The sequence below is a fragment of the Pararge aegeria genome, chromosome 9 (assembly GCF_905163445.1).
Source record: "Pararge aegeria chromosome 9, ilParAegt1.1, whole genome shotgun sequence".
Classification (NCBI taxonomy): domain Eukaryota; kingdom Metazoa; phylum Arthropoda; class Insecta; order Lepidoptera; family Nymphalidae; genus Pararge; species Pararge aegeria.
Window position 1 is genome coordinate 10009908 of NC_053188.1, and position 25093 is coordinate 10035000.

The following is a 25093-nucleotide window of genomic DNA, read 5'->3' on the forward strand; positions in this document are numbered from 1 at the left end:
GAGGTATGCCTGTTACAACTAATAGTTGTTTCTACTTTTAATACAACGGTATCCGTATTTATGCTCAATGCAAAATTAATGTAAACGTACGTGGGTTTGTATTGAACCGCTTCATTACCATCAGCAAAAATCAACATTATCTAACTCTACTCTTCACAAACTATATTTGGAGAGAATATTTTCTACGTACGGTTTTTGTATAGTGGAAGACTTTGGTCGTAGCTAGTACCACCCTACCGACAGGGACGTGGCGCTAAGCGATTTAGCATTACGGTACCATGTCGGGTAGAAACGAGAAAAAAAAATTAGAGGTATAAGCTACATACCCTTAAAAGATTAGTCCACTACCATCTCAGGCTGTGTCATACGACTACTAAACTAAGGTAATATTACAGCCAAGAGCTAATAGTAGAATAAAAAAATTCAAAAATGGAATGACTGAGGATCTAGTGAATAGTTTCAAGCTTATTATAAAAAAATAATGTATTCGGCTAAATTTTACTACTCCTAGTAGACTTTTTAGTCTAGGATCTTTCCAGCCAATAGGTAACTATTATAAAAAGACTTAAAATTTGTAATGAAAAAACACAGGTAGGATAAAAAAGTTATAATGCGATAAAATTCCCAAAGAATCGACAATATATCGTCGTGGCTTCTATGGTTAAACGTTACATTTGTCTGCAGTCACAAGCTATGCTTACTTAGGGACTAGATGGCGATGTGTGTATTTTTTGGATGACTAAAAATCAGTCTCATCACAAGTAAGTGGCAACGTAGTTACGTATTTCAAAGGACTAAAATATTTTATCTCATTTTCAGACAAAGTAGCACGCAGAGTACCTTATCTAAGTAAATCTTAAGCACGATTTGCATAAACGGAAGTGTAAGGTTAAAATATTAAAATAACAAATGAAAGCGAGAAGGCTTATCGAAAGCACGAAGTTGAGCGTTATAGTCAAAATAACTACGAACGTGTCGTACTAACAATGATTATAAAACGCCATTAGTTTATTAATCGCAAGCCGCCCCGAGCATTGTTCGACGGAGGACAATAATTGTAGCTAGACCAAATAAACCAGACCGATGACGAAGGTTCACTAACAGAAGGTGACATACCTAATTGTAATACAGAAGTAGATTATTTGGCGCTTTAAAATCAGTCGACTACAATATTTTTTACTGATTATGAACATAGAACATCGATCAGACTAAAATAAAATCGCGTCGAACTGATATTATCTTCAGTCAAACGTCTATCATTATAACTAGCTGTTGCCCACGACTTCGTCAGCGATGAAATTTTGTTTTGTCCAGAAATTTAAAAAATCCCGGGACCATCTACGCCTATCTCAAGCAGAACCTCAAAATCAGTCCTATGATTTATACGTTATTAGATCTCAATCAGAAGAATATACCCTCAAGTTTACACTATTAGTACCTACACCTACCTACATCTGATTTATAAAAGCGAAGTTTAAAAAAAATACTGTCAAAAACTTCTAAAAATAGAAGTGTGAACCATTTAAGCGATTGGCCGAGGCTTCGTCTGCTTAGAATTCCTGATTTCCCGTGAACTTGAGAAAATCCCCAATGGTGCCTATGCCTTCTCCAGAAATGAAGCTATCGGCAAATTTCTTAAGATTTAAGCGGTAAGTCCCGGGCTCATAGCTAATAGATCTCGCTCTAGAGCCTCTTTCTTCATTTAGTGCATTGCATTACAGCTCCAAAGAAGACAGCTGTCCTCCACGTTTTATCCTACGATAGCGTAGCCGCTACTTACGAACCTAAGGTATGAGTCCATTTAAGGATTTAGTATTAACCTAAGAAAAAAAAATTAAATTAGTCATGCCTAAGGTAGCCTAAAATTTGGTATCGGCAAATCTCTGATTGTTAAGATATCTTTTGAAATTAAAGTAGCAGAAATATCATCGTATAATAATATTATAAATATGTTCATATGACTCGGCGATGAAACTATAAATTTGCATAAACGTTGAAATTATGTAATGACAAAATGTGCCATTTATTACACCAGGACAGTGAGTGGGATGTTAAAACGAGCTCCGTGAGAACATAGCCCTATATGCGGTTAGTCGTTGCTGTAACTGCGGTCCACGTACCCCGGCAATGTTACAATAAATTAATACCTGTACTATAGAGAAAATAATAATTGATTCGCATCTTTCAAGCTTGTTTTATCTACATCATCATCATCATCATTACCGGACCACTTCAAGGCAAGGGTCCCCACATTAAGGAGTGGTAAAGCTGTAGTCCACCACGCTGGCCCAGTACGGATTGGTGGACTCCACACACCTTTGAGAACATTATGGAGAACTCTCAGGAACAAGCAGATTTTCTCACGATGTTTTCCTTCACCGTTGAAGCAAGCGATATTTAAAACGCACAAACCTTAGAAAAGTTAGAGTTGTGTTCTGGGATTCGAACTCGGTCCTCTGAAAGTGAAGTTGAAGTTCTACCCACTGGGCTATCACCGCTTTATGTACAATGTACATACAGAAGAAGAATAATGATAAAAACATCAATGCCATTTCTCTCATTTAATTTTCGTTAAACAGGTATATCCTTATACCTGTTTAACGTTAATTAAATGAGAATTTGAAAGAAATAAATGAATTGGGAAGAAATTAAATGGGATATTATTAGAAAGAGGTATACCTCGTTCTAGTAATATCCCATTGTTGGGCAAGTGCCTCCACTACATAAGGGAGGGATTCAGAGCTATCTAGATCTCAATGCTGCTCCAAAGCGGGTTGATGAAAATCCTGTCAGAAACATCTTCGTCTTTTCATCTCAACAGTTTCATCTACTCAAATGACACTGTTTTTCTAGTTTAGCTCCCCAGAAATAGTAAAATTCCTACAATAAATTACTATAATATTGTTTTCTCCGTACTAACTCTCACAGTCAAACGGATTGTCATAATATTATACTTATCTGAATAATTTATAGATGTGTTTTTGTTCTGCGAAAGAGAGAATGAATGAATACATTTGATTTGGTCCCGTATTTTGAGGTTAGTTAGGCATGTAAGAAACGATGGATGGACCAAGCTCTACAACAGCTTTATGCCAAAAAAATATAAATTTCGTACCTCCTGCAAGTGTTTTTAATTAAGTAATTCTTTGGAAAATATTTGTTTATTATTAAATTATATTAAATTATTATTTTCTTTATCGAGTTGCTGGTTTCTGTTGAGTAATTATCACCACATACACTGCGATTCGCAAGAAGTCAGTTCTATGATTTAAAAAAAAAAACTGAAAAAGGATTGTTTTTTTATTTACTATTATATCTAAACTCTGTAAACAGTCATGCAGTGTTCATTAGTTATGAAGCTCTGGTTTGATGTCATTTTTAACGTCGAAGTCTATCAATTTGCATTTCGCTAGCGTAGTAGACTACGGCCTAAACCCTTCTCATTCTGAGAGTAAACCCGTGAATATTGGGCCGGTAATGGGTTGTTAATGATGATGGATAAAGATAATTTCAGCTCTCTTAGAATTTCAATTTTATGAGAGCCAGACACGTGTATAGAGACAGCAAAAGTCAACGAGCTTGCCTTCATTAAACTGCTAGTGCATTCAAAGTCAACAATCAATAAAATTCGAAAATTCCTTATTCCATTGGCTATAAAACCTTAAAATATCATGTTGTACAAGCCACGATAAACAATTATTGCAAACATGAGTTGGTTTATGTAGAAAATTTTAGAGTAGGTATGCTACTGGAAATCGCACTCGAATTCCATGGCATTTACACAGCGATTACGTAGAGAAAAACCAATTACATGCCCATGAAATCAATTAAGTAGGCAAAACTAGGATTTAAACTAAAAATTAATAATTAATATTAAAAATAAATTACTAGAACCATTTAAAAGCGCAATAAAATAGATTGTAACAATTTCTCTTAAACCTAGTATTAATGAAATTATCTTATTGTGTGCTCAAAAACGAAAATGATAATTTTATAGCAGCAGAACTCCAAATATTGAGTTTTATTTTAAATAAGACATTATACAGTAAATATATATAAGATATAAATAATATATCTGAAATTAGAGCATAATATACATATTTATATTTCAGTATAAATACATCAACACGTCTTGTATGTGTTGATGAATTTATACTTGAATATACCAACAAGCAACCGAAATCTCAATACAGAAAATATCCGAAGTAATGTTCGTTACGCAAATTTAGGCTGGTGCCCGCTAACCATAACAGATTATTCTTATTATATGAATAATAGTATAAAACTCAGAAACCGGCGTAAATGTTCCACATGGATACAAATTGATGAGTGTAATAAAGTAAACAATTGAATCATGGCGCCCACATCGCCTCAGGCTTGAAAAAGACACGGAAACTCAATCGTAGAAATGTGCATAATTAATATTACAAAAGGGTTCTTTAGCTAAGTTAAAGTACCCTTTTGTAATATTCATTATTAGAAACAAGCTTAAGATTATCAGTGCTGTTGATAGTTTTATTCGTCAAAGATGCCAAGACGCGCAGAGATCCTAACCACCTAACAAAATCAAACCAACAATGAAAACTTTAATAAAATAATAAGAGGATTGAAAATAAGAAAGATCTGACATTCGAGTATTATTCAAAATTTGAACTAAATTACTATTTTCCTTAGTCAACTACTTATAGTTATACAAATACTTGTAGTTATAATACGTTACCTGTATGAAACGTAAATAGAAATCACAAAAAACAGTAATGTTTTAATTTAAAACTAGCAGATTTTGGTGCAAAGCCAAGGTACACGTCATAAATTTATACGTAATCGATAACGTAAACTAAAATATCCCTTAGTTTATTCTTGATAATATAAGTCAGATGGCAATCGTTTTGTGTAAACAATATGTCAATTTATGCACGTTGTAAACAGACTATTCGTTTAGTCTTTTAGGTATGTAGTTACGCGGTGTGTCGAAAAATAGAACTTCAATTAGACATACGTAACAATTTTGTAAGCTAATGATTAATTGGCAACGTCCATGAGTGCTACCAAATGTAAAATTAGTCACTAATGAGTAAGTTTGATAATGATCTAAGATAGAAGTTGGCTGCTTTTAGTCAGTGTTTTATATGCAGAACGACGAAAATAATTTCTGCATTGACATCCTTCCCCCCCTCAGAAGCGGTGATAACCCAGTGGGTAGGAGTTTGACTCCACTTACGGGGGGCCGAGTTCGAATCCCAGCACGCACCTTTAACTTTCCAATGTGCGGGGGGCCGAGTTCGAATCCCAGTGACCTCTAACTTTCCTATGTGCGTTTAAATTAGATAATTTAGTAAAACCAGTGATATTTTAGTAATCAAAATATCACTTGCTTCAACGTTGAAGGAAAACATCATGCAAGAGAAACCTGCATGCCTGAGTTCTACATAATGTTCTTAAAGGTGTGTGGAGTCCACCAATCCGTATTGGGCCAGGGCGGTGGACTACGGCCTTAACCCCTTCTCATTGTGGGATTATACTGAACCCGGTAATGGGTTGAAAAAATGAAATCCCTTTGCTAATATGTGCAGACGCACAGAACAAATTATTGGGCTATGAGAAATTCAGATTACAATTGCCATACATGTAAAAACAAAACGTGAATCATAATAATATGCATTCATACTTTATGCGGAATTGCGTCGCCGGTTATTAACAGTTGGCTTCAAAATTCGCATATTCTCGCGAAGTGACTTTAACCAACTTACACAAGAATGCACTTTACTGTACGGCGAGGTCTCAATCGGTAATTTTTTATGTTTACCAACAGCCATGCGATGTACACGATACCCGACATGTGGAGATTAATTTCCGAGGTGGCAGATTGTCACTTTAATTTATGATCGCCCATTGTCTTTCAACTGACGTCATCCATGGCATTCGCGGTAAAATCTGATTCAATTAAGATGCTGTATTTTTTCGATTTCTTTTATCATCTGGAAGTTGTTTTAAATCGCATTCATAAAATTACAAAGTAATATTAGATAATATTAAGTGATACGCGCCTAATCTATTTATTTGGATATTTTGCAGAGAATATTTGAAAGGAAATGGGCAAACACTCTTCAATTATGCTTTGTTTGAAGTGTAAATAGAGCGAATTTAAAGGTTAGCTGGAATTATCCGTATTATTTATATGTTTGCTATCATATCTGGTTTAGATTAGATTACCGTTAACCACACGCGATTCGTTTATTAACATAACTTTGTCATAACTACTTGTTAACACATGTTTAATAGGAAACTATTTCTTAAAACTTATGTTGACGTTTCTCTATGCATGAAGTGATCGCTTGTCTACTAGTGTTTCAGGTGACCACAGCTTCCACTGAATAGAGTCGTTGATCCTACACTTTTACCGACAAAATATAAAACCTTCTGGCATATAATTTACACAAAACATGTGCAAGTATATGGCAACTTAACGGTATGTACTCATAGTATTAATAGTCCCTAATTCATAACATTAATTGTTTTGTAAATGAACCTTGGATATTCGGTTTTTTTTTCGTGGCAACCTATATTATTTTCCAGATCGCTAAGCCGCCTGGCGGCGCGTCTTTATCGGTAGGGTGGCAAGTAGCCATGGCCGAAGCCTAGTTCAATAACATTACATATATTTCGATTCACTAAAAATCCCGCTTCAATCGTCGATTCCACACTAAAACTTATTGAAGCGTTAAGTATTTGAGTCTTTTTATCCTGGCTGTCAGCGACTCAAAGGTTCGACCGCCAGAAAGCGCTGGGTGGAGCTAATAAACTGTTTGAGTAGTACCTCGTGTTGACACTGGTGTTTCACACCTGAACAATGCTCCTCGTTTGCATTAATGTAAATTAGGTTAGGCAGCCCGCCGCCGCGCCTACATTCAATTAGACGTGCTTCAAAGTAGCTCGTATGTACTCGTGTACAGGGAACTGAGAACGTGTACACATCAACTTCCTCGTGTAATGATCGTCTGAAGAAAATATTGATGCAACTGCATACCAATATAATTTCACCGTGACGATACACGAACCGCCTACGGAATTCATTACCTACGTCGTACATCGATTTGACTTTGGAAATGTGGGAACCAAATTAATTTGAATGTAACAAAGTTTTTTAGTGCTATTTACGTTCTTTGTTTTCAAGTAAAAATTTATCTCAAGATACTGTACTGTTAACTGTAGTATTATTATTTATTCTTTGTTCGACGAAGAAGAAAAATCATTATAAGTTGGTCTCTTCACCGTTAATTTTTTTTTGATTTCGCTAGATACCTACTTATGCCATAATTATGTTAAAACACCCAAAAATAGCAAAGTCGTGAGGCGAGCGGATGTTGGGTATAGTGTCAAAGACGGGGCGCGGCGGGGCGGGTGCGTTGCGTCCGTCAGCGCCTGCGTCGATCGCGTAAACAACGCAGCGCCGCGCAGAGCCGCCGAGTCCCGTACTGATGTACACAATTATTTGCGTTTTTACTAAGTCTGTGACCATCAATGCTAGCAAGACAAATCAGAGTTTGGGCAAAATAACCGTTAGAACTAAACTTTAGTTCTAGTAGTTGCAACTAAACACCCGGACGATATCAGAGTGGAGCAAGCGTCTAGTTGAACAATAAGAGCCGAGATCGGACGTGCCATTAACATTTCCGAACGTCACAAATCACACCCGCAAAATGCGAGATCTATAACCGAAAAAGATCTATGTTGGGAATGTTTTTTTTTTATTGTGAAGCGGTGGAGTCGCACGCGCGGCTCGATTGTGGCTGTGTGGTCCTCGCTAGCCACTTTGTAAATAGCGCGGTTTACCTTTTTCAACTTTTGTGTTTTGTTACCTTTTGTGCTGTTGTACGACCAATATTACCATAGCTATTTAGGCCCGTCGGATAAATAAATACGTCATTTATCATGATAACTGATGCGCATGGATGTCGCCGTGTCACAGCGTTCAAATGGGGTGAAGATTTGATCTTTAGCCTTCACGATTTGTAGCGATTTATCTTGCATTGTTTACTTGTTAGTCCAGGATTATGCGGATAAGAGGAGCATAATTTATATTGAAACCAGAAGGAGAACACAGTTTATTTACGTGCGTTTGGGAACTCTGGGGTTATCTCCCTTTTCTTAACATCGCTCGATTTCCTTTTCCTTCCACTGCGTTCAGAGCTCTGCTTAACCGTGAATCTGGCAAGTCCAGTACCGAATAAAGGTAACCAATAGATCCATCCATCCTTATTTTATGTTTTTGATGAAATTATTCCTCTGGTATTTACTTTAAATTAAGGCAAATACCAAATATAAAAATGGTCTTTGAATTCTACCCTAATTACTTAGTAATAGTTATAAGACGTATAGTTATGTAATATAAATGTATAGTTATTTAGTATATTTAGTTATTAAAAAGGTATTTCATAGGCATATCGTTTAGGAAAATAAGTAACTAAAAAAATTAAAAATTATGAACATTTATGAACACGGGAGTACTAATGCTCTTTTATGAACCATCTGCTAATATACAAAAAATATTTTTTTACCTTGGAACTGCGCCATCAAATTGTAACCACAATAAATTCACTCAAACCGCAGGCCTCTTTCACAATATTTGTATCGGGGCGACAAAAAGGGCCGAAAGGGCGGCCCTTCGTTGAATGAAGGGAAGGTAAATAAATATAAATAAAGGTGAGGGCGGCGAGGTACGTCCCGCGGCGCCTGCGATTGTTGGCAACCTTAAGAATTATAAAGGTCTGAAAATCTTAAGAATAATCGCAATATAAATTAACTAGCTATCTATATACATATATATTGAAGTAAATAAAAAATTTAAGAACCCCACACGAACCACTCAGGGGCGAAATGAATAGAAAATGAAAGAGTTGGAAATTGAATGCAAATAAGTATCATGTTTATCAAAGCTATCTGGCCGTTCCGAAATAGGTTTCTTTAAAATAATAAAGGCACGAGCCAGGCGACACGACGCGACTGACGACTGACATATTATTTACCTACTAAAAGTTAACAACATTATCAACGTATTAAGGCTTTTACAATCTGCTAAGAAAGGCTTTTACTAAAAATACACCACTGGAATAGTGGTGTATTTTTCGGTTTCCTAATTTTTCTGTAATTAGAAATAGTCTGAATAATAATCATTTTAACCAGAAAGGGGAAAAAAGTAGATTAAGGTTTTTTATGCGATTTGATTACTTATTAGAAATTATACGCAGACTACTGTATATAATTTGTTTAATATTATATTATATATATTATAGTTCCATCCTCAAATATTTTACATCAGGCACAAGTAGGTACAATATATGAGTTTGTAAATTTTCTACGTTGTTAAAATCCAATTACAAGCTCGTTGTTCTTGGTTCAAAACGTCACACGTCATTAAGCAGGTCCAATGAGAATCGTAAAAATACATCGACACTGATCGCTTGCATTGCAAGCATAATCGAAAGCACTACGACCAATTACAGGTCTGTGCCGTGAAAAGGTGCACTTTTATTGGGTGTAAGATTTAAGTGCCGATCGACACGCCAGAGTATAGTCCAGCCTGATTTTATCGCCTCTTGTGTCTTTAAGAAAGTTTTTACGTCGATTTTCCAAACACACTATCTAGGCACTTACGTAATATTTAATTTATTGTCTTTAATTTTATATAGATTTTTATTAATCACAAACATTTACATCGTAAGAACCAAAATTGTATGTATTTTATAATGAAGGAAGTAGCTATTTATTGATATATACATCTGCAAAAATTTTGAGCCTTAAGCTGTGCCCCAATTCTTCCATTCTTCGAAGAAGATAACTAAATCTCATACGTACGTAAGATCAAATATTATGAAACAGTACTTCCTCATATCAGAAATAACATAAATATCGCAATTACCTATTTGTTGTTGTGCCCTATTTAGTGAGCATCATCATACAAACTACGATCTCTCAAATTTACGATCGCCTCTAAAGATATCCGTAATCATAACTATTAACTTATGTAAATAAACTATCGATTCTATTTTAATATTTATTTTAATAATATTTTTACAATGCAATATTTTACATAGGTTATATTTTATTAGTTAATGAAAAAAAACAATGTAATATTATAACTGCGAACGTATGTACGAGTATGTATGTATGATTCAAACACTGTACCTACTACACCGTAAATGTATTCTGAAGACGAAAATAGGTTTTTTTTTTGGGAGCGGGAAACTGTTTTACTGAAGGCCTCCGCTCTCATAGGAGAGAAAGATTTAGAATATAGATAGATAGAATTAGAAATACAGATTCCACGATGCCCCAATGCGAATTGGTGGACTGTAGGGCTTAAAAAAATAATAATTATACTACGACGAAGGTGTGAACCTACAATTTCGACAAAAATTATTGTTCCAACCCCGAATCCAACTAATTTAGTGATACATAGTTAAACCAACCATTAAACAAATACCAATGTGTTTATAACTAACAACTAACCCTGTTTTGTTAAACAATTTTTTTAGGTTATTTTCATAGTATTTGCACTACACTTAACTATCATACTTTACTATGAGAATGTGTAGGATCCGTGTAAAAGCAGAACTTGCAGCAGTTCATTCATAGGCAAGGATGACAGCTGTCAGTGGGACATAAGGTTGTATTAATTGTACGTATAACTTTAAGGTGTTTGTTTATTTTCAACAAGACACAATCACTGTTTGACTTTCTAGTCCTTTAGTGGCCCGTGCCTCTTAGCATTGACTGCGGTAATTTGACAGATAAGAAAGAGATAAGCGTCAACAGCTGTAACACGACAAATATTTGCGGGAATCATTTAAACAAACCTCGGGACTCGGCACAATTAAACAAAAGACCTGCCTTTTGCGATTAAATACCTTACACATCACTAACGACATTTTTTCATTAATCTACCTACGATAGTCAGTATGCATATTGTGTAAATATTTATATTAGGTGACAGATACACGTACAGAAGAATTATTTATTAGATGTTATAGCGTAAAAAAAGTAAAATACTTATTACATTTGTTCCTTTCAATATTATAATAACAGAATAGACAATAGTACCTACTACGGCTCAAGGCGGAATATTTATAGGGTTTATTTGTTAAAGAAGGTATGTCTAGTATGTATATCTATTACAAAATTAGAGCTTATGCAAAATAATTTTGCCTTATTAGGTATCAACTGTGCTGGGCTGTATCTGTATTTGATCATCATTTTTGAAATCGAATTATTTCTTGATATTATTAGACAATATGCACTGCCTATTCTATGGCAGAAGAATTCGGAACAACTTATTTTCAGGAGAATGACACACTTGTGTCCATACCTACATCAATCACAACTGTTTACGTTCGCCGAAGATGCAAATCGTTAATTTATCGCCACCTTAAGAAGCAACTATATAAAACAAACCGCAAACACGAACGAGGTTCAAAGACCTATCACATGAACAGTTTGGCTTGTATTTGAACAAGTGTTTCTTGCGTTTGCTTGCAAACATAGGGCTTGCATACTGACGATTGACAGCTATAAACATAGGGTTAATGTAAACTAACATAATTCCGATTGTTGTTTGAATTGCCTAGCGTAATTTCGTCACCTTGGTAAGTGGATAGATGCTTACCATGCATTAGTGCATCAGCTGATTGAGACGCAGTAAAATGATATTGCGAGCGAGGGTCGTAGTTACATCACAAGTGAAATAAAACGAGGAAAGCTTTACAATCTTTTGTGTATGAAGAAAGTGATTGCAGTTATGCGAGTGGGCAACCATGTGAGGTAGGTTGTAGTTTGTTGTGTGTAGGTTTTTTATGTTTCCGTACCTACCCAAAGGTTAAACCGGGAACCTATTACTAAGACTCCGCTGTGCATCTGTTCGTCTGTCTGTCCTTCTGTCTGAGTGTTCGTCTGTCACCAGTTATTTAGATAGGCAACATTTTTAGAGATACTAAACTTCTGTTGCGCTATAACATTAAATAAAATTAATATTTAAGAACAGAATAAAATAAATATTTAAGGGGGCTCGCATGCAAAAAACGCGAACTTTGTTCTCGTTCTTGCTTGATTGATAACGGGAACAAGTAGACGCTTGAAATATTCACAGAATATAGTTCAACGTTAATACCACGATAATATTTTTGGATTTGTCGATATTTCGACCCAGTTCGTTCGACCCAGACCCAAGGATCGTGGTCACGACGGGACTCACATTTAAGAAATGTTGATAACCACGAAAATTTTAGTTTAAAATCTTTTATTCACAGAATATTGAGTTGTATTATTCATTTTCATCATCCGCAGCCTATTATGTTCCACTACTGGGCACATACCTCACCTCTCCGTGGAAAGACGGTTTTAGAGCATAGACCCACCACACTGATCCGATGCTTAGTGGGATTTAACGACTAATACAACAATTAAGTGATAATAACCTCGACTGACGGCTTTAAATGCTCTCCGAGGCACGGGAGCTAACACCACCAACTTCCTAATGGTACCGCAAATTCTTTAATCAAACCCAGGACCTGGTGAACCGTAGTTGAACATGCTAACCACTAGACCAACGAGCCAGATTTTTCATATTATTTACTTTAATTAAAATAAATTTAAAATTTAAGGTTGGCTTCCATATAACAAAATAAAAAATACGAAAGTGGTGTTTATACTTTTAGTAACCAAAAGTACGAGCTCATCAATACTCAGAAACAGTTTTCAAACTGTTAGATTTGGAAAAGCTAAATATTAAAAAAAAAATATACAATCATTTGGACTGTCAGTTCTAGTTCATCAACATATAATTAAGTAAAACTTAAAGCATTGATAACAGATATGTTCTAAGGCCATCGTGTTGGTATAGACAGTAAGATAGACATAGTAAACACGCAATGATATTATAAGGTTGTTAAGAGGTCTTTATTACATTTTACAGCGCTGTAAACCCACCGTAGGATTTTAGGATTAATTTGATTATGGTCAATTATTCACAAAGCGATCGAGGCTCGTTCCGTTTTTTATCCTGCGCTAATAAGCCGAAAAGTATCTAATTTAGAAGGCGGTGTCTTTGCTGCTAACAAATTAAACCACTTTAGCGTATCGGTTCATAAAGTAAAATAAACATATAAACAAACTATAATTAAGTGACTTTAAAACGATTTTATCTTATAAATCAAAGTATTTATATGATTAAATTATGTTTGCACTCGCCATAAAGTTTTATTGAGATCACTATAAAACAATAATTAAAAAAGAACGACTATCTTTACATGAATAACAAACATAAGCTAAGCCTTAGATGACACAAAAAAAACAAATTTAGATAACACAAAACTCAGTGTGGCAGTCGCAGCATCTTATTATCTGCGCGCGCGCTGCAGTAAAAGCTCATTGTAATTCGAGCCTCAAATACGAAATTGAATAATGCTGACCTATCCCGCGACCGCCTCGGCCATAAATCACCAAGATATTTATGTCCCTCAACCCCCGCTCCCCGACCTCCTCTCGCTTCAGGCTTATTCGCATTCAAGAATATAAAATATTAAATAAAAATCTACATACCATCATAAGTAATTCCAATTGGAATCTGAGAAGCTCAAGCGATGTGGTTGCGCAGTCTATTTTGTGGTTTGCACAGCAAGCCAACAAATCGATGGCTAAGATGTTTTCCAAATGAAAATCCCCCTTGTAACCTTCCAACGTCATTGTTTTTATATTTATGTTTGTCTACAATGAGAAATACGAGTATAACCATATGGTAAGCGAACAAGAAGAAGCAAAGCCTAAGTTTTAACCATATACAGCTATTTAAACTACCAGTTAGTAATGTTTTCTTTGTATATGGTTAAGACCTGCTACAGTTTGCATACAAGTTCTCTTTTCATTTTAATCAGTTTTATATTAAGTTTGTACTCAATGATTGATGCGGTATGGTTTTTTTTATATATATATTTGATAACTTCTCAAGTGGGTTCCAATAAACACTTTTTTTCACATTATAAGAAAAACGTTCAGATTGAAACAAACAGAATGGCTTTACTTTTTACTATATAGGGATACAGTGATCATTTATAGTCAGTAGCTGCCGTACAAATGTTCAAGAATGCAACTTATTTTATCTCCCAAGCATACGTTATGTAAAGAACCGCATCCGTATGCATTAACTTTACTTATACTCCCTCTTATTCATGAGAAATAAATAATACTATTAGAGGAAGATACCGATTCCTGATAAAAAGTGGGCCCGAGTTAAATGGGAGGCACGATGGAGGCAGAAAGAAAGTAATGGAGGCACATCGAACCGGTTTGAAGATTTTTACGAATGCAAGGCTGCTTAGCTCGACTCAGGCTATGTGCTGGCTGCGGCCCGTGAGCACATAACATAACCGTCGGCGGATTCGCGCCGGCCCGGTGCCTTTCCTCTTCTCTACGCACACACGTGCATTAAATTGTCTGCCTTTAACCATTATTTATTATTGTGAAAACGTATCTGGACTCCATGCATAAGCACATTAGGCTAATATAATATTTGCTGTACAAACGGTACATACGCTTATGTCATTATTTGCAAAAGACGAGACGAGCATAGGCATCCTTGAACAATGGGACAGCAAATTGGTAATTTCGTTTAGTTGGCACCGGTATGGTTTTTCAAAGAACTGTCGATTGGTGTCAAAGTATTGAGTTATGATCTGGAATGTAAACACCTTGTCTTATATACGCTAAATCAATTTGACTGATATCAACATCAATGGTTCGGATAGAATGACACTGCACCCGACAAGCATCTGAAACACTGGCTTCGATAAACATGTCACCTTTAATTTAGTATCGGTGCAGTTTCCTCATATTAGTATACCTATACACCCGTGGTTTACATATTCTTATGCATATAATTAGTTATATTCTTTGCCTGTGCATAGAATAATGTGACTTGGATAAAATAATTAAGTGTTTTAGAAAAGTTATGTGTAATCCCTACTAATATTATAAATGTCAATGTAAGTTTGTTTGTTACGCTTTCACGCAAAAACTACTCAACCAATCCTCATGAAACTTTGTACACATATTCTTGGAAGTGTTAAAAGTAATATAGAATACTTTTTATCCCGACATTAAGCCCGGTTCCTTTGGGAGAGGGGATGAGTGTTTGACGATTTTACACCATAACTCCGACAAATTATAACCGATTTAAATAATTATTTTTGTACTATAGAGCTTATAATATGTGATTAATTTTGCCCAAACAAGATAGAGGACAGAACTCATCAGCGGACAGCAACAAACCCCCCATTTAAGGCTTTGCAATACTGAATACTTTAAATATTTTTAGATCTACAACTAAATTTAATGCCACATCAAAAAACAAAAACAAACGCAGACGAAGTCGTTGGCAACAGCTAGCATGTATATATTTAATGCTGTTTCTATTTATAGATATGTTAAGTAAAGGTTAGTTTTCAAAAAATTCTGATCAAAAACTTTAGGGCATATGGAATTTTAGATATCTTAGAAGTGCAACCGTTTATACTTTTAATAATTTTAATAGCAGAACCCCTTGTGTAGGTTATTAAATTATTAGACACTTTTTTCTCCGAACAAGCAAAAAATGTACAAATTAGTTTGGTTTGGTCCTCTTTTGTAATTATTATTTTGTGTTATTATGATATAGAAAGTGGTTTGGTTGATAAGGTGACAGAGGTTAGAACTGGAACTTCTTAATATCAAAAGTTGGACATTCAATGAATTCAGAGCATGACGAGCATCAGATAAAAAAAAATGTTTAAAATAGAAGTTTTTCGGTTATGAGTGGTGCGACAAAAAACTCTAGTATGTATGTGTGTAGGTAGGTATATAGATTGTATTACGCAGTACATGACCTACATCCTACAGGAAATATTATGGACGCCGATGGCGAATGTTTGTTTGTTTGTCAACATGGCCGATGTTTGTCGAGCCATTAGAGCGAGGCCGCCTGAAGTCGACAAGAATTATATTACGTGCGTATTAACCGATTTAGCTGCCATACATACTCCACATACTCCGCTAAAACAATAAACTCCAGCGTTATTTTTTCGGACCGAGTACCTAATCTTAAAAACTAGGTATAGGTGTAGGTATATATTTGTCGGCTTGAACGGTATTCACTTTTTGAATATGTAATAAATATAAGGTAAATCAAAGAAGCTTTAGAATAGGCAGGAAAAAATATAAATAAATAAAAGGCAGTAGGTATTTTAGGAATTGAAAAGTCCTTATGCACACGAGTATAAAATGGTATGGTACCTACTGCCGACGGCTACAAATGAAATATTAAGTAGGTTCACAAAATTCTGTACTCTAACAATTTAAATCATAAATTTCTTTAATTATAATCTAATAATTCAATCATATCTTTTATTATTATCTATTAGATACTTAGGAGTTATTTTTTATTAAAATACTCCTGAGATATATGTTTATAATTGTTGTTATACTATTAAGATATATATTTGAAAGTAATATCGGATAACCAGAGTTTGAATAGAATCATCTTTACATAGTATAAAATAAAGCCACTCCTGCTCTGTTTGTACGCTTAAATCTTTAAAACCACTAAACGGTTTTTGATAGTTTTCAGGATTCAGATTGATTCAAGAGGGAGTCATGTGTATATGAAGAAAACATGCCTATAGCAGTAGATAATAGCCAAGAAAAAAACATTTTTTGTGCGCTTACGTAGTAAACGCTTACTAAACCTTACGATATAGATTAAATTTATGTATCTACTACGTGATTGCATTATTCAAACTGCCCCACATTAGTATTTTCATTGCACCCATGCGAAGCTGGCCGCCCGGCGCCCCAGCTTCGATAGTTAATATTATATTAAAAGATATAATTATGATTAAGTTATTAGGAAATAAACGTTCTCTTCTATTAAAGTTACCGCAGCCAAAAGTGTTAAATTTAAAATTGTGTTCCTTCTAAGATTGCTTTGTGTAATTTCTTATGGCTTAATGGCATGAAATGACATTTTATTTTAAAACATTGTATAAAGTAGCGTCAATTATTGGGAGAATCTCCGTTACGGGTAGGAAACACCTGACACGATTCTCATAGCATCCAGAAAAACATGTAACCCGTAAATATTTGGCCTCTGCCAACCCTAAAGTACCTACTTTAACGAAAATAAAGGGTGACGTAAGGGTGCACACGCGTAGGTCTACCTAATAGCGCTAATTTGATTTACCTACACCTTAAAGAAAACCGATGACGAAATAATACTTTCCAACCTTCGACTATAACACTACATGGTGCATTGTTATAATCCGTAAATAAAATTACAAAGATATTAAGTATATGAATTTCAAAAGTTGAAAATAGTAAAACGTTAAATTATTTTTTTTTAAATAAAGATATACAAAAATTTTTAAAAGTATACTTATAATAACACATTTTATACAGCTACAAAGTTTTTTTTTTAATCTATTTATTTAAGGGACTTTTATAGGTTACATATATGTCAGCTCCATCGTTGCACACAATATGAATTCTAAATAAACATAAATCTTAAAGCTACAAAGTGGTTAATGTATTTAAAAAAAGCCTTAAGCAGTAGCAATACGGATTGTTTTAAATATGTTATATTTAAAATAGTAATTGTTTGCAGGACAAAGTCCGAAAAATAATAAGTGTTCTAAACCAAAATTTACCGATACAATGAGATAACAACAAAAAGTTACCCGTAAATCTGTTTACACGTTAACAAAACGTCGTGAATGGCAACGCATGACGCTGAATACCTTCAACATCAATTTTATGACTGTCATATATTTAGCAGAACTGGCATCAAAATTGAAAAGAATTCATCATTCATCAATTAGTTACACAGACAAAATATTGTTTGTCAAAGCCTGTGTAATTGCACTGCAGCTACAATCGTAACACTCGCTACGAAGCTACCGTAACGCCCGCAATTTGTGCCCATTGTTCCACTGCCGGTAATATTTACACCGGCGATTGTCCCTACCCGCACACTGAGGAGCTGTTTTCAAAACAAAAGAAGAACGCTTCATGAAATCTATTGTTTCGATTCAAACTCTCAATAATTAGACTTATTGATAAATAAAAGAAATGGGACGAATGCGGAATGAATTACTTTATTCACACTTGTAAAATATACCTTCGAATAATAAATGATTGCATACCTATAACTAAAAGCTCTCACCTGTGTCATGAGGCGGTCGGCACCAGTGCCCTCATCATCCTTAAAATCAATGTCCGGATTATAATTGGGCACTAAGTCTTTGAACTTGTCATCTTCCCTCGTGATGCGGCCCTCCGGAGGGCCACTGGCGGACTTGGAATTTTCACTGATGTTAGGGTCGTGCTGGTTGAAGACGAGAGGGGTGATGCGGCGCGGTCCGTGGCGGCGGGTGAAGCCGCGGCCCGGGCCGCAAGCCGCCGCCGCTCCCAGCCACAGTAGCACCAGCGGCAGCCTCATCTTTCAGACATCACTTCACGCGCGCTCGACGCACGACCACCGCGCGCCGCGATTTGAGCGACACTGAGAGCTGGGCCCCAACGTCCACCACCGCAGCGGGCACCGGGCTTGCATCCCTTGTCGTCGGCCATCGCCGTCGTCGTCGCCGTCGGCCGATCTGTTCGCAATAGCCGCAGTTCCTAAGACGGCTACTCGAACTCCACTGCTTTGCGATTCGCACATAATCCCACTTATTTCTTTTATATACAATATATGCATCTAGATGTCACTGTATGTCTAAAGTATATGATGGGATGTGAGCAGTGGGTGAAAAGGTACTAGCACGAGTGGAGTTTAGTATGAAATGCTGGGGTTAACAACTCAGGTTGCGCGATAGGAAAAATATTAATTTGACTAAACCATTTTTGGTTTAATTAAAAGTAATTTATTTAACTCTTTTTTGCACACCACTACAGATTCAAGAAAATTAAGAACAGAAACAGAAGTAGAATACAAAAGGCGGCCTTATCGCTTAGTAGCGATCTCTGCTTTAGGAAAACAAGAGGTAAACGGACTGCAGACGGTGCATAATATTTAATGCAGGTCCTGCGCATACATACGAATAATTACTTGCTAAAAATGTTTTATTTTAATCTCTTAGATGTAGTTTTTCCATCAATAATAATAAAAATGATATCTAGATAAAAATGAGATATATAGTCACCTAGTTCTATTTGAATATTTTTTGTAATCATGTTTAAGTAAACTGAATTTTATTATGAGTTCCATTATAAAAATTCAGGTGACTTCTGTAACTGTCATTGAATCGAAACAATCTTAGATAGAATAATAATAATTATTTTGAAGTAGGTACGTCGTGCTGTTGCCCCCACGAAGCAAATGAAAGGGACTAAAATGCTACTCTTTTTCATAGTTTTACATAAAACTGTGTAAAGGATTTATCATTTTATACTCGTAAGTATAGATGTACGTAAAGCTAAATCTAATCTTCACCAATTTTACAAATTCAATGCATTTCATTTCGTTTATACTTAATTTGTTATATGCTAAGCTAGTAAGTTCAGTCATCTGAAAAACTTTTTCGGTATGTTTGAACAGGGGTATTTCCCTAGATTTCAATGTGCTTTCAATTTTTTTTTGCATCTCCTTAGAATAGGGGCAAAAAAAATTTTACAAGCGGTAACTTATATTGAAATAAAAAAAATAATGAAGCAAATAGTTGTAATAATCAGAGAAAATTACTTGAACTATCTATATTTTAAATTTTATTTCGGAAAAATAGTAGATTTTGCGTCATAGCACTGCGGACTGAAGCAGTATGGTGGGTCTTAGCTCAATATATCTCTACGAGAGCCGTTGCCGTCGGTAGTGAGACGTAAATTAGGCTGATGAAATCTCTGTTCTTAAAGTGACAGATATTAAAATTGACATTTTAGAGTAACAGTTTTAGTTAATTAAATACAAGGGGTATTTAATTAACTACTAAAACTGTGTAGGATATAAAATAGGGGATGATGGTCTATATAGGGTAAGATTAATTGATGGTTTAAATAAACTCCTTAGAAATACTCTTTTAAATATGAATCATGTAGTTTTATATGTTTAAGCCCTAAGACAACTTTTCTCCTATTGAAGTTCAAATGAGTAGGGTTCAGTTTAAATATATCTACTGTTCAAAATATTTTAACATTTTTGGTATTTTTCCACACGATTTTTATATACACACTACTGACTGTCTCGCTGTTCATGATCTATTAAACTATTGCGCAGATTTTGAGGGAATTTGGTTTTTGCTTGGTTTTTTGATATTAGTCACGGCGGGACAATTATAACATCAAAAATATATTATTATAGACTATTTCTCTGAAACGGTTCGTGATCAAAGACATACTAATTACTACATACATACTACATATATGTATTGACTTTTTTAATTTATCTACAGGAAAAACCCATGAAAATCGATTAAAAAAGCAATATAATTGTAAAAGCAATTGCCATACCTACTTTAAGGCTGTTCATACACCACCTATGTCCAGCAGTTTCCTTGATGTTTTCACGATATTGCCCTTCGTTCGTATACTTATCCTGCGTGTCCCATGTGCAGTTAACAAGCATATCCCTCTCTAACGATGAAAACCGATGAACTTCGTCTGCTTAAAAAAAAATTAATACCCAAGTTATGATCACAGGGTTAAAAACATACAGAATGTACACGACTAATATTTAAGCATTAAAAACAACTTAACTTTAGTAGTGTTTTTCGAACAGGCGGTTAGTCACTTCATTCATTTAGCAGTTGAAAGTAATTATTAGTAGTTATTATTATTAACCTCCAATGTTTTAAACGTTTACCATAAAATGAGGCAAATGGGAAAAGTTTGAAAGTTAGCAACATTCCGCGGGTGTGAAGCGAGACGTGCTCGGGACGTCGCGTCTTCTCTGTTTTGGGACACAATGCTCTGCATGTAATAATGGCCGAATGAGGATTCTGTATGCTCTTAATTCTGTGATTATGATCTATTAGAATAGTTGAGGACGTCAGCAAAGTAAAACCACTAACGATTTATTGTTAGAATGAGGTCATGTAAAACGACGGTCATACCTACCTAATATGTTTTATTCAAAATCAATGTAATAGATAGATATGTATAGGTATATATGGTATATATTGTGAATTAATTTCCAAATCACTTACGTAAATTTACCTAAAATACGATAATTTCAACGAGGTTACGAAAATTCATCTCATTCGTAGGTAGGTAAGAATTTGCTAAGACACGATAATAATCCAATCTCATAGGCACAGACGAAGTTCAAGGTAGAATTCAGCATTTGGCCAAGTCTGTGTACCTACATCTTTTACTTTTTTCTTGGATTATTATGGTTTCTAGCTATCCCCCTTGGCCATCTCTCAGAAATTCAGTAGGTACATGGCCTAAGCCAATCAAACTACAGTAGCGTAACGTGATGGGTCCAAGCTCTACATCCTACAAGATGTCTGATGTGATTTTGATGACTCTTAATGAACTATAAGTCCTTTTTAAATTTTCTTATGATCATAATATGGTTACTATGTAGATATCAAAAACATCAAAAAGTAGATTAAATACCTAAATCAAGTGTTTCAATTATCAAAATGTATCTTTACCGTACAATGAAACAAATAAACGGGTTAAAATACCCATTTCTTAATTCACGCAACAACAGCTTCCTTTCAATTCTGACCCAAAAAAAGAAATGCTTTACAAGGAAATTTATATGCACATTTACATAACAGAGAGTGCCTGTTTAGGATAATTTGTACGCATAGCAAAGAGGTTTACACAATAAAATCAAAGATCGCATAATCAGATCATATTGCATACTGAAATTGTCGTTTTAATTTACTACCTCCAGGGATCATCATGTTGTCTTAAAGCTATTAAGTAGTTATTAATTTTAACTTTCTACTAAGTACCTGTATGTTATTACTAAAATATCCTAGTATTGTTTTTTACTATTAAATAGAGAGATATCTCCTTAAAACATACCCAACATCCAGATTGGGTTATGTGGGTGAGTTTTAACCAAATAAAACGCCCTTGGTGACCTGGACCTTCAGCGCATGTTGGGAGATCCCGGGATCCTCTGAGAACGCACCGGTGACACTTATCCAATCTTGAAGCCACAGCTAGCTGCCTTCTTCCCGGGATCGTAAAACATGGTAAGGTATAATGCCAAATGCTCATGGCCAACCCCCGATCTAAGGGTTGCAAGCCGTGCAAATTGCAAGGGTGGCAAAAATGAGGACAGCTAAATTAAATGGCACGGGGCGTTTGCATAAAACTCTAAATTTTCTGTCTAGGAGAGAAAAAAATATAGATATTAGATATACATACTTATACCGAGTAACCATACCATACCAACCATAGAACATCTCATCTTAGTAAAAACCTACGTCTTACAAAGTAAAACGTACGGTTTTTGGTAAACCGGACGTGTGACTAATGAGCTTTACCGAAATAAAGTCTTAACGCTTCCTTATCGATAATACTCGGAAGTAGACATACCTCAAGCAGGCCGATTTAGGCAAGCCCAAACAAAAGCGTGTGAAAAATGTTTGCGCTCATCGCACAATACTTATCGTTGCTAAATCAACGATAAGATAATTTAAATCATTTCAACACTTCCTTTGAACTCTCTGTAAACAATTTTTTTTTTTATTGACTTGTAATTTCATACATTTTTACTTCGTGACTAATCAAGGACAATCAACACCCTTATTGGTCTAGTGGTTAACGGAGGTAGAAATTAGGTTTTCATGTCTAGGATCTTCTCCTAGCTAGTTTTTTCCCCTAACTGCTACTTGAGCCTAGCGGCGAATGGCTTATTGTCCATGTTAATAATTTTACTAGTAATGACTGACTTCCTAACGTCGCATCGAGACCTCAATTATTGTAATCGGTCCTCAGAGCTATGCGCCCTCATCAACGCGAAATGTAATGCTAATGTTAATTAAAAATGGTCACCATGGTGGTAAGCCATGCCATAGGATTTAGCTGAAAATTAACTGCAAATAGTCCCGTTGGGTATTTATCTAATAAAAAATAGTTACCATTTTGGTTATTTTATGACTGGTGGTAATTGATGACGCTAGTGCATTTTCAATGCCGCCTTGAAGTACTAGGCGGCACCTAAACGGTAAAACGCTTGACGATACGTCTTTGGAGGCTAGCCCCAGTCGAAGCCAAGATCGAACTCGTGGTGCCTAACAATGATACAGAGGGATCGTCATCTAAATGAAATTCTAATCCTCATTATTATATTTATATCGTATGAAATTAAATAACTTAGATATAAGTTTGCCTTAATTCCGCGTATTCTCTTTTAGTAAGTTGCAAAATGAATATGATGAGTGGAAAAACGAATTATCTTCTACTAAATAATTGAATTAGTCAATAAACTTCCACCGAAAAATGAGTTTTATTGTTGTTAAATCAGTTTCAGTTCAGTACGTTGTTTAATTTATGTTTTTTTTCCCGCTAGACTAGCAATAAACAGCTTGCAATTCATAAACCTCTTTTTACAGTGGGTTGAAGTTTACAATTGTAAACAATCAATTTGTAATTGATCTGTAAGAGTAAAAAGAACCATATCAGAGTAACAATTAGTAATTTTTTCAGTAATTACCAATTGTAACCAACTAGTTATAGAACTAAACTATACTTGGCCGGTTTTTTGTACTGTCATATTTCTCCGACATGAATATCTGGACCGATTTGCATAGCGCCGTTCTTAGTCGATTAAACATAATTTGCCTTTTCGTTAATCATTGAGCGAATATTTGCCTACCTTTACATTAATTTGTATTCAAAATAAATTATTCAAACGTAACATTACGCTTTAGTATGAAATACCTGTGCTTCGTTAAGTCATCGATCATGTTAAATACCACTTGTGTTTCGTCAAGCAGCTTAAAGGCAGCCAAAGTAAACTGTACCAGTGAGCGAGTGTCGCGTCGGCACCTCCGCCAGTACGCTAGAAAGCAAACAATATTTTCGACAAAGGACCGGCCGAGTTGTCGGCGGGGGCTAATGGAGGAGAGTGCAGAGCTAATACGCCCGCTTTGTAGTGTTTTAAATTGTTTGTTTTACCATAAAGCTCTCTACTTCGAACATACAAAAAAACATAGATGATACGTAATTTTTGACACCGAAAGGCGTCATTGCATTTTTCAAGAAAGATTACCACTGACACATAGGTTTATTACTAAATTTTTGTGCATAGTAAATTAGCTACCCAAAAACAGCTAAGCAAGAATTCGTTTTATTTCCACACAGAGGTTTCTTGAACCACAAACTCGATTCACATCATCGAAATTCCTCGCATACCTAATGCCGTATCGTGGATGCGAAACCGCTGCAGTGTTTTGAAGCTCTATTAATACTATGTTTTTTTTATGAATCTGGCTAAAGACTTCTGACCCTAACCGCAGAGACGTAGAGACGTAGACGTATATATATAGAAGGTGCAAATATTATAGATGTTCTTATAGATTATAAATTCGAAAGTAACTCTGTTTGGCTGGCACCTTTTCACAGAACAACTCAACACATTTTATATAAAATTTGGCAAAGGATAGTTTTCAGCGCGGAAAACAAACACATAATTTTAGAATAGCAGATAAAGAAGCCAGAATCAGCAAAAAATAACAAATCTAATTAAGAATCTCGATACTAAATAGAACTTTTTAGATGACATGATAATATAAGTAGGTAGCTAACTAACAACAATACTTTATTTAAATCCTTTTTAAATGCATCACACTTGTGAGATACAAGTCAAACCAGTTTACTCACACTTTGCTCTGTAATTGACAAATTGGAATCTTATTAAAGTTAAATTCAAGTTCCTAACTTGAAAGAGGCGCAGGCGCAAGCAGACGTTTAATATGTCGGCGTAGAAGCCTTCCGATCGGGTGCCGATGAATGCCGAGCGAATACGATAGCTGTTCGGGTGGCAAGAATAAAAAGACGGCAGCATTCGAAGCGCGTGCCTCGATGTGTGTGGTCCGCTTAAGGAGGTCCGCTTTGC

The 25093-nt window shown here is 35.3% G+C and overlaps 1 protein-coding gene across 1 annotated transcript in view; it reads right to left on the reverse strand.

The window, feature by feature from the left end:
- LOC120626370 (tiggy-winkle hedgehog protein) overlaps positions 1-18562 on the reverse strand; it is a 48266-nt gene extending 29704 nt beyond the window's left edge. The window contains exon 1 of the mRNA XM_039893876.1: positions 18242-18562. Coding sequence (XP_039749810.1) covers positions 18242-18517 — 276 coding nt within the window. The 5' untranslated portion in view covers positions 18518-18562. The remainder of the gene's footprint in view (positions 1-18241) is intronic.
- Between the last annotated feature and the right edge of the window lie 6531 nt (positions 18563-25093).